The 15060-nt window shown below is 31.8% G+C and overlaps 1 protein-coding gene across 2 annotated transcripts; it reads left to right on the top strand.

The window, feature by feature from the left end:
- The first annotated feature begins 10777 nt into the window (after positions 1-10777).
- On the top strand, positions 10778-14269 carry LOC139898216 (uncharacterized). Of its 2 annotated transcripts, none has more exons than XM_071880943.1 (5): positions 10778-12167; positions 12482-12614; positions 12800-12936; positions 13018-13279; positions 13439-14269. In XM_071880943.1, the coding sequence occupies exons 1-5, from the start codon at positions 10905-10907 to the stop codon at positions 13765-13767; spliced, it is 2124 nt and encodes a 707-aa protein (XP_071737044.1). In that variant the 5' UTR covers positions 10778-10904; the 3' UTR covers positions 13768-14269. The 2 variants fall into 2 exon arrangements, with proteins under 2 accessions (XP_071737044.1, XP_071737045.1); XM_071880944.1 differs by having other exon boundaries at positions 13024-13279.
- Positions 14270-15060: the final 791 nt, after the last annotated feature.

A 15060-nucleotide genomic window follows, 5' to 3' on the forward strand; every position in this document is an offset into this window, starting at 1 on the left:
AATAATAATATCATTAACAATAATAATAATAAATGATAATGATAATAATCATGTTAGTAATACTATTAATAATAATAATAATATCATTAATAATAAGTTGTATTAATATTAATGATATTTATAATAACCTTAATAATTTTTGTAAAAGTGCTAATACTAATAATAAAAGTAATAATATTATTTTGTATAAAGTTTTACATTTTTAGTTATAACAATTAAGTCGTATTATATTTCAAGTTTTATAATTATTTGTTCGTGAATCGTCGGAATTTGTTCAAAGTTAAACGAAGTCATGTAGAGGTTTTGTTTAAATTTTATCGGAAATTTTCCGGGTTGTCACAATTTTGAAGTAGTGTTAGAAATTGATGCATGAGTTAGTATAATATAATGACACTTGATCAACGTGATTATATTGCAGTAAGTCATGCTGAGTTTCTAATGGAACGTGATGATTCACAGATCATAACGTCATCATGTGCCATGTTACATAACTCTTTCATTCTGCTTAACTTCTGAACATATCAAGAAAGTATATTCTTGATAGTTCTATTCTCAGTGATTCAGGTAATTTGACAAATCAAATCGTGCGATTACGTTCTTTCTTGTTTAGAATATTAAGTTCATTCGAAGTTCCATACTTACGAATTCTGGACTTTTACTCGCTTTACTAGAGGTCGAGAGGATAATAAAAAGGCAAAGAGATCCAAAAATATAAGAGAAAATATAAGGCCCAATAACAACATGGAGATTACAAATCGTAGATATTAATACGAATAGCAATATAAAGACACAGTAGAATTAAGAATAGTATCACCCCAAGGTAATAGTAGAAGTAAACAGATTTTTCTGGTGGAAGATTGAAAAGAAGGATGACAAAAATGATATTAGGAAAATATCAAGGAATAGAACTGAATTACGCATTTTAACAATCTTTTGGATGTATGAACTAAGAAAGAAAGTATAGTAATGGTGAGAATAAGGAAATGGAAGAGTTTAATTTATAATGAGAATATCAAACAGAGTAATCGAGGCAGATCACCGTATTTAATTAAAGAGATTTTAATTTCCTTAATCCCGAGGAAATAAGATTTTATTCAGATTTCAAAGATTTTCTTTAAATCCCTTGAATTCTGGAAATCAACTGTGACTACGTCACCGGTTAAGTCAAACCTGTATTGATTCATTTCACTCTTTTGTGATAGTTTCATTCGTACTCTTTGAATAATCGAATTGTTTTATTCATATTACTCAATGATGATAAAACTCTATTTATCAACTCATATTCGTCATGAAAACATTTTTGTTGTTAACCATGACCACCTCACTCAAATTTCGGGATGAAATTTCTTTAACGGGTAGGTACTGTGACGACCCGGAGATTTCCGACCAAATTTAAACTTAATTTTTATATGTTTCGACACGATAAGCAAAGTCTGTATGGTTGAATCTCATATATTTTGAAGTGTTTTCATTTATGCAATTACCCTTTGACTGTGCTCGACGATTCACGAACCTTTAATTGTAACTAGGAATGTAAATAAAAATAATTATATATGTAAATAGTTATATTAGTATTAATGAACTATTAAGTAATTTAGTTATTATGAAAGGTAACTTTAAATAAATAAAGATTATTATTTTGAATATATACATATAGTATATTGTATATAAATGGTTCAAACATATTTTTGCCAACGTTATCAAAATATTAAATGTATAGTGTTATACTTTGTGATTAATTGTTTAATATACATAATTAATTATCTACTTAACATTTAAAACATAATTGTATATATATATAGTAGTATACATATACATAAATATAAATCTATATATGATTTCTAATCAAGATTATATTGTAATATATATATTACATATCTATTAAATATTACATCAAATTAATTACAAGTTTAAAATATAATTGTTATACTAATGTTATTATTACTTCCATTATTATTATTAACATTAATATTAATATCAATACTTGTTAAATTATTATCTTCAATATATAAAAGTTAATACATGTAAGGTATTATAATTACTAATATTATTATTATCATTATTATTATAAATAGTATTATTATTATTATTATTATGTATAATATTAAAATCATTATTATTATAGTTATATTTATTAATAATATTAATTATAATCTATAAAAAATAAATATATAAAGAGATATATATATATATATATATATATATATATATATATATATATATATATATATATATATATATATATATCTTGATATATAGATACAAATAAATATATACAACTATATTTATTAGGAAATCAGTATTCTTATTTATTTATCATTATTATTTATTATTATAGATACTAATATACTTATTCATTATATAATCCATGAATAATGATAAAGGGAACGAATCTGTACACATCAATACTGTGATCGAGCTTTAATATCCTTATTGCTATCTGCAGTTTGTTAGAAGTCATCTCATAGCACACTTATAAACAAAATTTGCTAGCCTTCATTTTCTCCTAATCGTACGAATTTCTTTATCATCTGCTTTATTTTATTTTTTATCTTTATCTCTGCTTCTGCTCTTGATTTGATTCTGTCGAACCCATCAGACATCACAAAACAACATTTGAGTTATATATTATCGTTGCATCAATTATTCAATGGCACACATTAAATTCTTTGCTACAATTTCAAAAGAAATCAAACAGATAAATGGATTTACAACTCGTTATTCTCTGTTTTTACTTCATTTTTCAATGAGCTCGAAATCAAATTCAATTTCAAAATCTGTAAATGTAGTAATGTTAGGATTATTTTATTGAAAATTTCTGCAAGATTTGAAACTCCAATTCGTTTTATTAATTACAAATTTCTGAGTCAAAGTTTGGGTTTTCAAAAGTCAACATTTGTGTTCATCGAAAAATTTGATTCCTGTAAGTTGTTTTCAGTTAAATTGAGGATCCATATAATTTCTAGGAGTCCTTTACAAACTATTTCATGTTGTAAATTATAGCTAAATCGCTTTTAATTTCAAAATCACCATATGAGTTACCATCGTGGTTTTTCAAACTGCAGGTACCTCAGTTTGGGATTTTTATTTTATTTTCTGTTGATTCCAATCATCACAAATCGACTTTTGTTTGTTTAATTATCCTAAAACCAATTTTGAGTTCGTGTTTTGATTAATGGATTGATTTATTGATTCTTGGTCGATGTAAATATGGGAGAAGATGAAGAACAGCAGAAATAGGTTAAATAAAAACGGTTTATGGTTTATAACAAAAGCAGCGAGATGGTTTGGGTACTTGTAGGGTAATCGAGAGGTCACGGGTTCGAAACCCGTCTGTGGCATTCTTTTTACTAAAGTCTTGGAAGGTAGTTTCTATTACCATTTTTATTATTGTTATTATTATTATTATTATTATTATTAATTATTATTATTGTTATTATTATTATTATTATTATTATTATTATTATTATTATTATTATTATTATTATTATTATTATTATTATTATTATTATTATTTTTATTATTTTTGCTATTATTATTATTAATTGTTATTATTGTTGTTATATTATTAATTATTATTACTATTGTCATTTTTACTAAAAATTATTCACTGGTTATCATTAAAATTAGTCCTAGTACTAAGTACCATTATTATTAATAGTTAGTATTAGGATTATCATTTAACATTAATATTAGTATTAGTAGTAATATGACTAGTTAAAATTCTATTAAAAAGTATCATGGTTATTAAAAGTACTATTATTGTTAAAAAAATATTATCTTTATGAAAACTATCATTTTATCCTTTCATTATTGTCAAAATCGTCATCTTTACTGAAGTTATTATTATTATTATCATTAGTATTATAACTGTTAATATTCTTATTCTAGTACTATTATCATAAATACTTTTCAAACCAAAGAAAATTTTATAAGAATATATTTATTATATAAGTATACTAATATTACATAATATTACGTTTTAACTAATATAAAGTCATCTATATTAATATAATGTTAATTAAATTATATGTCAAATGAACATTATAATATATGATAAGTATTAATAAAATTTTATATATATATATATATATATATATATATATATATATATATATATATATATATATATATATATATATATATATATATATATATATATATATATATATATATATATATTAATCTTAATACAAAACTAAAGATATATAAAATTCGATTACAAGAATATGTATTAATGAATATACAATTGATATAGGTTCGTGAATCCGAGGCCAACCCTGTATTGTTCAGTTTCGTCATATGTATTTTTACTACAAAATACAATATTGTGAGTTTCATTTGCCTTTTTACCCTTTATATTTTTGGGCTGAGAATACATGCGCAATTTTTATAAATGTTTTACGAAATAGACACAAGTAATTGAAACTACATTATATGGGTGAATGATCGAAGCCGAATATGCCCCTTTTGCTTGGTAGCCTAAGAATTAGTAAACCGATCTACTAATTGACGCGAATCCTAAAGATAGATCTATTGGGCTTAACGAACCCCATCCAAAGTACCGGATGCTTTAGTACTTCGAAATCGTTTTTATCATGTCCGAAGGATTTCCCGGAATGATAGGGGATATTCTTATATGCATCTTGTTAATGTCGGTTACCAGGTGTTCACCATATGAATGATTATTTTTATCTCTATGCATGGGACGTATATTTATGAGAACTAGAAATGAAATTCTTGTGGTCTATTAAAATGATGGAAATGAATGTTTATGATAAACTAATGAACTCACCAACCTTTTGATTGACACTTGAAAGCATGTTTATTCTCATGTATGAAAGAAATCTTCCGCTGTGCATTAGCTCATTTTAAGGATATTACTGAGAGTCATTAATGACATATTTCAAAAGACGTTGCATTCGAGTCGTCGAGTTCATCAAGATTATTACTAAGTCAATTATAGTTGGATATATTATGAAATGGTATACATGCTGTCAACTGTCGATGTAATGAAAGTTTGTCTTTTAAAAACGAATGCAATGTTTGTAAAATGTATCATATATAGGTCAAGTACCTCGCGATGAAATCAATTGTAATGTATTCGTCCAGATGGATTAGGACGGGTCTTGACAATCTTTACAATGGTTTTTACCTACAGCTTCTCGTAGGGTTTTTTCCCTTCACCGCCAATCGGTACCGTCCATTAGCTGGCGGTCAGCCTATAACTACCCTTCTGAGATCATCATCTCGGTTAGAGTTATCACGGTAACCAACCCGAAAGTTAACGTTGATGAATCCAAAAAATCCTCCCTTTATATTAAAGGATTTTTCTAGCCCTAGGCAGAAATATGATTATCAATAAATGACACTAATATCAAAATTATATAAGAAAAGTGTATATTAAAATAAGAACATTTTATGTTTTCCAATTAATTTAACAAAATTTTAAAACTTAAATACAATAAAATATATGGGTTAAAGCTATAAATAGACGATATACTTTCTCAAATATCTCATGTCGCCCATATACTCATTTTTGTCTTATGTCGGCTATATAATTTTAAAAAGTGTACCAATATTAATATTTCCTTACCGGTTACATGCTGAACCAGTAAAGTTAATTATTTAATTTTTTTTATTTTATATGGCTACAAATATGTCATATACTTTTAGTTGTGTTCCAATGTAGGCTATATACTTTCTGTTTTTGTTTTGATGTAACACCAACGTGTCATGACTATTTAGAAGCCACGTCATCAATTGTTTCGCTACAGGTTGAAAAAGTATAGTGGGTTACATCAGTACACCTTTTGAAAATATATATAGCGAACATGAGACGAAAATGAGTATGTAAGCTACGTCGGGACATGTGAGAAATTAACCGTTATACACTAAAAGAGGCTCTCATTACAGCCGCTTGCTATCCCCTAAACGACAATTAACCAAACCCACTTTTTTAACACCCTCAAATTAACCAAACCTCTCTCTTCTTCCCTCATTCCAAATTGCTCACGTTCTTAGCCGCCTGTATCAACCTCGCCACCACCTCCTTCACCGCCATCACCGCTGCTGCCTCAAATCCAACTGCTCAGCGTCACGAACCCCCAGCCTGGAATCAATTAACACTCGCTGATTTGTGTCGTGCGCTAACCCTTAAGCTGATTCATCCAGATTACTCTTTCTTCAGCACCCTTTTCTTTAATTTGGAATTGAAAACATTATCAAGTTAGCTTTTTAATCTTCCTTTTCGTTCAATTAAGGCTTGAGTTATAATCGGGACTATTGCGTGTAAAATCGATTTTGAATTCGTGATGATCAGATTGTTTGTTGAAATTCTAAATTGATAACATAAGATAAATTTATATTATATATTTTCACATTTGTTGTTTTCATGTTGTTTAAGGAGTTTTGTTAGAAGATGATATTCACAGTTGTGGGTCTGTCGTGACTTTCTCACATGATTGTTGGCAACGTTTTTAGAATATACAAGAGTTTAAAGAAGTCAATTTGCATATACAAGGATGTAACCTCATCAGTCATAAGTCGTAACTGCCTTTCACCATTGCTTAGTTTGCCTATGCTTACTGTGTGCAATCCATTTGTCTTTATGTGATAAATGTATTTTAAGGATTATATCTAACATGATAGCATTACTTACACATGTTCATCTCATGTTGAAGATATTCACTCTTGTAGTTTGTCACTGAAAAGTTTTTATATTAAATTTATCTAATTCTCTTAATTTTTTCTCCAGCTTTAATAATTTTATGTTATATGTTATTCTTATTTACGTGCTTGCGTTATTATGCAGTCATGAATGAACCACGATCATCTTCCATTGATGATTCATATTAGGTAGTCGGGTCTGCATTGTAATTCGACAATACGTTTTCATCTTATCATCTCTGGATTATTATAAATTGTTGTCCACCTTTTGTCAACATCTTTTTGTGATAAGTTCTTAGTTAAAACTGACCACAAAAAAATTATCACGGAAAATGGGTTTCGTTTTTCAGCTGTTTTCCAGTTCATAAAGAATAGAAGCTGCAATGAATGATATCTTTGAACTGGGTTGAACAACAGAAATTGGGTTCGTTTACAATATTCATTATGTACATTATTAATGATATACTCTATCATTTTACAGACACGGGATATCTACAACTATTCGCAACGTCCGGAACCCACTACTATTTTAACCCGGACATCGAATAATTCCACCATTCCCTGCCACCGTAAGCTACGTACAACCGTTTCTTTGATAATATTTCCTTATGTTATTTTGTTTTATTGGCAATGTTGTCTTGGGCCACTTTGTCTCTTTATAAAATGTTTATACTTTTAAATTAGAAGTTATGGTGAGCTTGAATTTGTGTAGGTTACTAGATATCGAGTTAAATTAAGAGTGAGAAATTAGGAAATGAATATTTATGTGATGTGATTTGGATTTTTAATGATATGTAAAACAAGGTACTTTAAAATTTGGTATATTTAATAGGCTGTGTTGTGGGTCAAAAAAGTCCTTATGTGACGGATAACTGTAGGATCTTAATAATCTCAGATGCATATAAGGAATTTAATGTGAAAATTGTTAAATATCTATTCTGAAAAGCCTAAGTGAGGGTATATAATATAATCTGTTTACTTGAATTCCTATTAGCATCAAAATAACCATCACTAATACTGCTAATGATCATAGGTACAAAAGAAAAATTTGAACAACCACCACTCATAAAACCATTAAACCACACTAAAGTACGTTTTAGCCGTTGTCGTAGCCGTCATTATGTCTTTAATAAGCTAAACTTAGTTGTGTAATCAACTAAACGACTGTTATAACTATAACCCTTTGCCAATGTAAATAACTAGAGCTATGTAACTAATGACAATCATCCAACAATAACCACCTACAATGCACCTCACACCACAACACCAATAAAACACCGAACGGATTCTATTTTTTGAATCACGTTTTTGACATGTTTATTTTGTTTGCGTGCACGATGATAGGTAACATTTAATATCTTAGTAAATTAAATAGAACATGTGAACTGATTACAGCTGATTACTTTTATCGAACTGCTGCACATGTTTCATTTTATAAGCAGATCTGGAAATCCAGAACTACATTGCATTATGTGATTCCTTTATATGTATTCTTTGTCATACTATCAAGTACACATTTATAATTGCTATCTAATTGTTTTGAGGTGCTAATTAATTTCATTTAACATACTAAGTCTGTTACTAAAATGACATCTAAAATTCAGATCCAAATACTGTTACAATATATGCTACATAGTACTTGATATAATTAGAAAAACATAATCAATATATGCCCTTTGTCTTCCGTCATCAGTAGAAACACAGCCCAACTACTAATAACATTATGAAACAAATTACATCGGCTGCATTCAAGATATCAAAGGCCTTAAATATAGCGGAACCACAAACGAAGACCAACAATACTGAAGATCAATCAACAACATCGATTGTGGTTTTTGTTTTAATTTGCTACCATGTTAAGTTTTGATATTTGTAGCTTTTGGATTTGTTTGATCATGTTTTTTATTTTCATATTTGCAGACCATGCCGCTAAACCAGTACCAACGACACCACAAAAAGAAGAAGCACAAACAAGCAACACCGGCACAAACCGAATACTATTTCCCAACGATGCACACCAAAAACCAAAGAAGAAAAAGGAATTGAAACCACACAGTTATAAAGCACCAGCTCTTTTGAGTTTTGTCTATCTGTATCTATATAATTTGTGTAACCTATGCAGACTACACTCCCGCTATGTATGTAATGTACCTACAAAAACAAAACGTAGCTATTTTGCTTCCGTAAATACATAACGGCACGTTAAATATGAATTTCTAACCCGAAAGGTCCTGCCGCATCGCGCGGACCGATCCGGATCTTGTATTCACTAAATCTCATGCCATTTTGTGTCGTCTTATTTAATCCACATTTTCCAAACGACAATAACAACAAAAGTTATAAAACTGCCCCTTAAAAATGTTAACTTTATCAATTTCTCAGGGGTAAGTAATGTAAAATTATAATTTTATTAAAAAACCTTAAACAAACTCTACCCAAATTTTTAACGGTCCATATCTTACCGCTCGCCACATGTTAAATTTTTCCGACATCATCGTTCAACTCGAAATAATTTTACAAACACAAGGCATCTAACTATACGCGAAACAGACGCTTTTTAAAAACAGCTAAATATTTCGGACTATCTTTCATACATATACATATACGTATAATAAACAACCAAAATTAATCGATTTTTCTGGCGTCAAAAACCCGCATGCCATTAGGTATACTAGGTACTAACCACGTGTATTTAAAAACACTCATCACAACGCGTTTTTAATTCTATAAATACAAAACGCTACGTTATATATGAATATTAATCCCGGAAAGCCCCGCTGCATCACGCGGTTAGTGTATTTGTAGCTTTTAACCCAATTAATTTATGATAAAATATGATAAAAGCTTAAACGTAACTTTTTAATTACAAGTTCTATGTATATCTTCGGTAGACTTGAAGCAAGCTGATCATCTCAAAAGCTTGGGTCTCCAGCCATCGGTGTCGCCCTTATATGTTTGTTGATCGAAACCGGTACTTCCAAACCCTAGATTCATACATTTTACCAGGTGATTAATTATTAAAAGAGAGAGTTTTGTGGATTGGAAATCGAGAGAGTTAGTGGATTCTTAATATTTGACAGATCTGTTGGTGATGGGAGCCGCATAAGAATACGGAGGTTAGGGTTTGTAAGGAGTTAAACGGCGACGGTGGATTAGAAATTGGGATAGTTTACATAATCCGAAATCTCGGGCCTACAGTGCGGTTTCTGTGGATTCTGGATTTGTGTTGTTAAATCAACAAATTTACACAATTGCAATGCCGAATATGATACATCTGTGAATGAATGTGAAAGGATTCGAAGCAAACATAGGTTGTTGATGATGGTATCACAAGTAGATGATTTAGCTTGTTCATAATTACTTAGGATAATGACAACTAGATGAAAACTCATTTATCCTGCTGTTATTATTTGATGAAAATATACTGCAACTAATGATTACTAAATTTTCACTTCGTGATCTTTATGCAGTGCCGATTTGAAATCTCTATAGAAACTGAACAGATCCAATTATGAACGGAGGGGGTTTAAGAAGAGGGATTATGTTGTTAACCTGTGTGGGTGAAAGATAAGGGAGAGAGGTAATGAGAAATTTAATGTAAGGTTTCAATTGAAAAATTTAAGGATTGTTAGAGTTGCTCCAAAGCATACGCCCAGGCTCCGCCCAAGTTTTAGTCCAGAGGACACTGATGGCACCATTTAGCCCAGCTCTAGTCCAGGGGTCTAGCTCAGCTCTTCCGCCAAGGTTCTTGTCCGACGGCTGGACGTGTATATTGCTTGTACCATGAGCATTAAAGCTTGTAACATCTTTAATTAAATAATTTAAGTGGGTCTCAATTTATTTGAGGAGGTATGTCATTGTTGGGAGTGTTTAATGCAGGTTTAGTCTTGGGAAGAAAGTGGGATGGAGGTGCTGATGTGGTGCTGAATGATTGATTAGTCCTGGACGAAACCCTGTCATGGTTGGGAGTCGGACTCTCAGTGTAACAAATGAATACAACGGTGGCCATTCACATTTCACAGATCCATGTTCAAATAGTAATAGTTTAAAATTAAGAATATATAAGTAAGAAATAAGAGTTATTTTTGAATAGAAAAAAAAAAACTGAACTCTGTTGACTCTTCTATCTTTCAGTGTGAAGACTTTGTCAATTCCTTAATAGCAAATCCAAAATATCCCCTTTGACCAGCAACTCTGAAGCTATTGAAGATCAGCTCCTAAAAATCTTGCCGGTGATGTTACCTAAACATATGGTGGCTGCGGATACAAACTCCTCAATCATACACCCTGATCAAACTTGTCAACGTTTCACACTTGTTGAGATTTTATCAGCAACCAATAACTTTGACGAGTCGTTAGTTATTGGGCGAGGAGGTTTTGGTAAAGTGTATAAATGTATCAGCAAAATTGGTTTAGTAGACCAAGTTGCGTTAAAACGCTTGCAAACTACATCTAACCAAGGAGCCCGTGAATTTGAGGCTGAAATTGAGGTTCTTTCTAAGCTGCGACATGGTAATCTTGTGTCACTTATTGGTTATTGCAATGATGGAAAAGAGATGGTTCTAGCTTATGAGTTTATGCCTAATGGGAACCTTCATGATCACCTCCACAAAACAGGTACAGATCTATCTTGGTTACAAAGATTAAAAATATGTATTGGTGCAGCTCGTGGGTTAGATTACCTTCACACAGGCACATCAACTCAACACGGTGTCATACATCGTGATGTGAAGTCCTCCAATATATTGTTGGATGCAAATTTATCTGCTAAAATTTCAGACTTTGGATTGACCAAAGTAGGACCAATAAACCAAACACAAACTTTTGTGAGCACTGAAGTCAAAGGGACATTTGGATATATGGATCCATCTTATTTTTTCAGTGGACATCTAACAAGAAAATCGGATGTTTATGCCTTTGGGGTTGTGCTATTTGAGGTCTTGTCTGGTAGGCAAGCGGTAGATCGAAGCATTGATGAAGATCAATGGAGTTTAGCCTTATGGGTTCAAAACCAAATAAAACAAGGAAAAATCAATCAGATAATTGACCCTAGATTGATCGGACAAGTCTCAAAAAAATCCCTGAAGGAGTTTGCAAGCATAGCAGGCCAGTGCTTGCATAATCAACCAAAAAAACGCCCTACAATGGCAGAAATTGTGTTTAAACTCGATTCCATTCTATTACAAGAAAGAAATACCAGTGACTCTGTTGGTGATGAGGTCAATATCATTAACAGGCTAAGAAATTTCTTCTCAGTCAAGGCTGAGTCGATGATGGTTGCACCAGGAGGAAGTGCTCAACATGTTCAGAAAAACAACGATCAAGGTGTAAGAGTTTTTAAATACGCTGAATTGGCAAGAGCGACACATTATTTTGAATACAAGTTAACTGAGACCATTTACGAAGTTTGGATGGACGAAAATATGCTAGCCCCGACAGATCATGGTGTTGGTTTGGCGATGCATGTTAGGAAGAAGCATATTCATGGAACATCACAGGTACTTTGAATTCTTAGCTGATGCATGTTAGGAAGAAGCATATTTTGGAATCTCACATGTATTTTTAAATACTTTGGTGTTTGACCAATGAAATATTGATGTGAGACTTATTATTGATAACAAAATCATAGAAATTCTTATATTTCCATCTAAATGGTAAACAGATAAGGGTAATCTCATGACCGTTTTCGACTCTTTCCCTGGCCACCGCAGTATATGTTGCTACTGAGGTTCTTGAGATGGTTAATTATACATTTTCCATCTATATTTGCAAATTATTAAGTTTACATCTGTGGATTTATTTTGGTTTGCAGCTGCATCTAAAAGCTAATGAATTCAATCATCCCAACCTTGTTAAACTCGTGGGATATTGCCTGAATGAACAAGAACTGTATTGTGTTTATGAGCTCAATACAGACCCAAGTTTAGAAAGACGCCTCTTCCAACGTAAGATTATCTTCTGTATGCAACTGAAGAATTCTTTAGACTTTTCCATTAAGAAATGGATTCAAATTATCGAACAAATATGACTATCCTTTTGAATCGTTCTTTACTTGAGTACCTTTCACTGTTAGGATGGTTTTCATTTGTAGAGACTTAATATGATGTATGTACATGTTGTGCCTATGCAGAAGAAGGTAAAACATCACTTTCTTGGGTTGCACGGCTCAAAATAGCAGTAGGAGTGGCTCAAGGTCTATCTTTCTTACATCAAAGGAACCAACCAGCATACAGGCAATTTAAGACCTCTCTTATATTGGTGGACTCGGTACAACTAATTGCCTTCTTACATATTTCCATTTTCAGCTGAAACATAACATCAACTTTAATGTTCTTTTATTATTACAAGTTTCAGGAAAATAATGCTAGACTTTCTGACTATGAAGTAGAAAATACATATGTGGCTATTGGCTCATACAGTCTCGGTATATATACGACAGTTTATGCCGCACCTGAGTGGTTTCAATACCAAGCAGACAAGTTTGATGGTGATTTCACACGGTCTTATCGGCTAGACAAGTTTGATGGCCATCTCACACAGAAACGGTCTCATCGGCTAGACAAGTTTGATGGTTATTTTACTCAGACACAGTCTCATTGGCTAAAAGATGGTACGTTTTGCTATTGTACTATCTAATGTTACGTATCTGCTCCTAATCAACTGTAACCAATTCGTTACATGGTACTAGGCATGGAGCCATACGTATATGCACTTGTTTCATTATTCATGTACTTGCCAACACTTGACTAATGAAGAACAAATTTGGCAGGATTTTGTTTGAAGAGCGAGATATATTCTTTTGGAGTGGTACTGCTTGAAATACTAGCAGGGGTGCAGGGGTATGATGTGAACAGACCTTACGGAAAACAAAATTTGGTGAAATGGGCTACTCCGTTACTGCCAGACAGAGAAAATTTGAGAATGATCATGGATCCACAGCTTCTAGATAACGATCATCCTCCAAAAGGAGCATTCAAGTTGGCTTTACTCATTTCAAAATGTCTTCAACGGTATCAAGAACAACGCCCATCAATGGAACAAATCTTGCAGGTCTTGTATGAGTGCTATCTTGAAGAAACCAACACTGTTGACCCCTAAATATACTAAAGGACATAATTATTCTTTTCTTGTGAAAAAAAATATATATTTGGTTGTTTTATATTTTTTGATGACACATCTAAAAAAACTATATGTCTGAACTATACTACCCATCTATATGAGAAACAATAAATATTTGCTGTTATTATGAGGTCCAGGATAGTAAAAATTTATTTTCCAATTCTGTTTTTGTGTGTGTGAGATGGGGTGGGGAATGAAGAATTTGTTAAGTGTGAATGTGGAACGAGTTCGAAGAAAAAATCAGATGCATGATCGCGGATTGCGAGCAGGGGCTCGCAGATCGAGAGTTGGCTGGTTTAAAATGCGAAAAAGTGTGACGAATGTTTGAGAGGTTACAACTCGCGTTTGGGAACAATAGTTCACGACTGGAGCCTGGAGGTGCCCTAACGGATCGCGAGATAGGCTTTGCGAAATGTGAAGTCTAGCGTGGTAAGCAAGTTGTTCGGTTTTAGGAAAGGATTTTGTTTTTTCACTTATAAATATTAACCCTAATCTCATTGTATTTGCAAGCACCTACGAAAATCAATAAGAAAAATTCTCTCTTGTTGGCCATGCGACTAAATTAATCGCACGATTGGATGTAACCATGTTAAATTTCGTGTATTACGTTTCTTGTTTAGTATCTTTGTTCGTTGAGAATATTCGTTTACTCACGGTTTTGATAATCAGCGATTATCGTGGTCTTGTTCGGGGTAATAAAAACCTAACAGAATTTACTCAAGTGAAATTGTTCAAAATAAACTCATTTCCAAAAGTGTTTAACCATATGCTCTCATGCATATTACGGTAATTGCAAAATACCTTCTGATCACGCATCGCGCATGATGCATGTAATTTGGTGCGTGATGTGTGGTCACCGAGCATCGTTGCTTTTTATACTAGTATAGCACACAACACGCATCACAGATTGAGCGCCACACATTGCTCAATGTAACGTATAAAATAGATATGTGAAGGCGTGAAGCAAGTCGAAATTTAACAATTTTGACAAACCATAGGGACTATTTTGTTAACTTTATCTAAATCTAAATATAACGTATAAAACATATGAAGGCGTGAATCAAGTTGAAGCCGAGTTTCAACTTACAATTTGCTGGTTATCGCCATTATTTGTTTGTTGTTCGAATCGATACTTCCAAACCTTAGATTCATACATTTTACCAGGTGATTAAACGAGAGATTTTTGTGAATTGGAAATCGAGAGTGTTAGTGGATTCTTATATTTTGACAGACCTGTTGGTGATGGGAGCCGCATAAGAGTACGGTGGTTAG

Source organism: Rutidosis leptorrhynchoides, chromosome 3 (assembly GCF_046630445.1).
Source record: "Rutidosis leptorrhynchoides isolate AG116_Rl617_1_P2 chromosome 3, CSIRO_AGI_Rlap_v1, whole genome shotgun sequence".
NCBI classification, from domain to species: Eukaryota; Viridiplantae; Streptophyta; class Magnoliopsida; order Asterales; family Asteraceae; genus Rutidosis; species Rutidosis leptorrhynchoides.

Excerpts from the sequence above, each read along its gene's own strand:
- LOC139898216 (XM_071880943.1), top strand. The coding sequence starts at position 10,905 with ATGTTACCTAAACATATGGTGGCTGCGGATACAAACTCCTCAATCATA. Across the intron at positions 12,168-12,481 it reads ATATTCATGGAACATCACAG|CTGCATCTAAAAGCTAATGA; the intron begins GTACTTTGAATT and ends TTTGGTTTGCAG. Across the intron at positions 13,280-13,438 it reads GTCTCATTGGCTAAAAGATG|GATTTTGTTTGAAGAGCGAG; the intron begins GTACGTTTTGCT and ends CAAATTTGGCAG.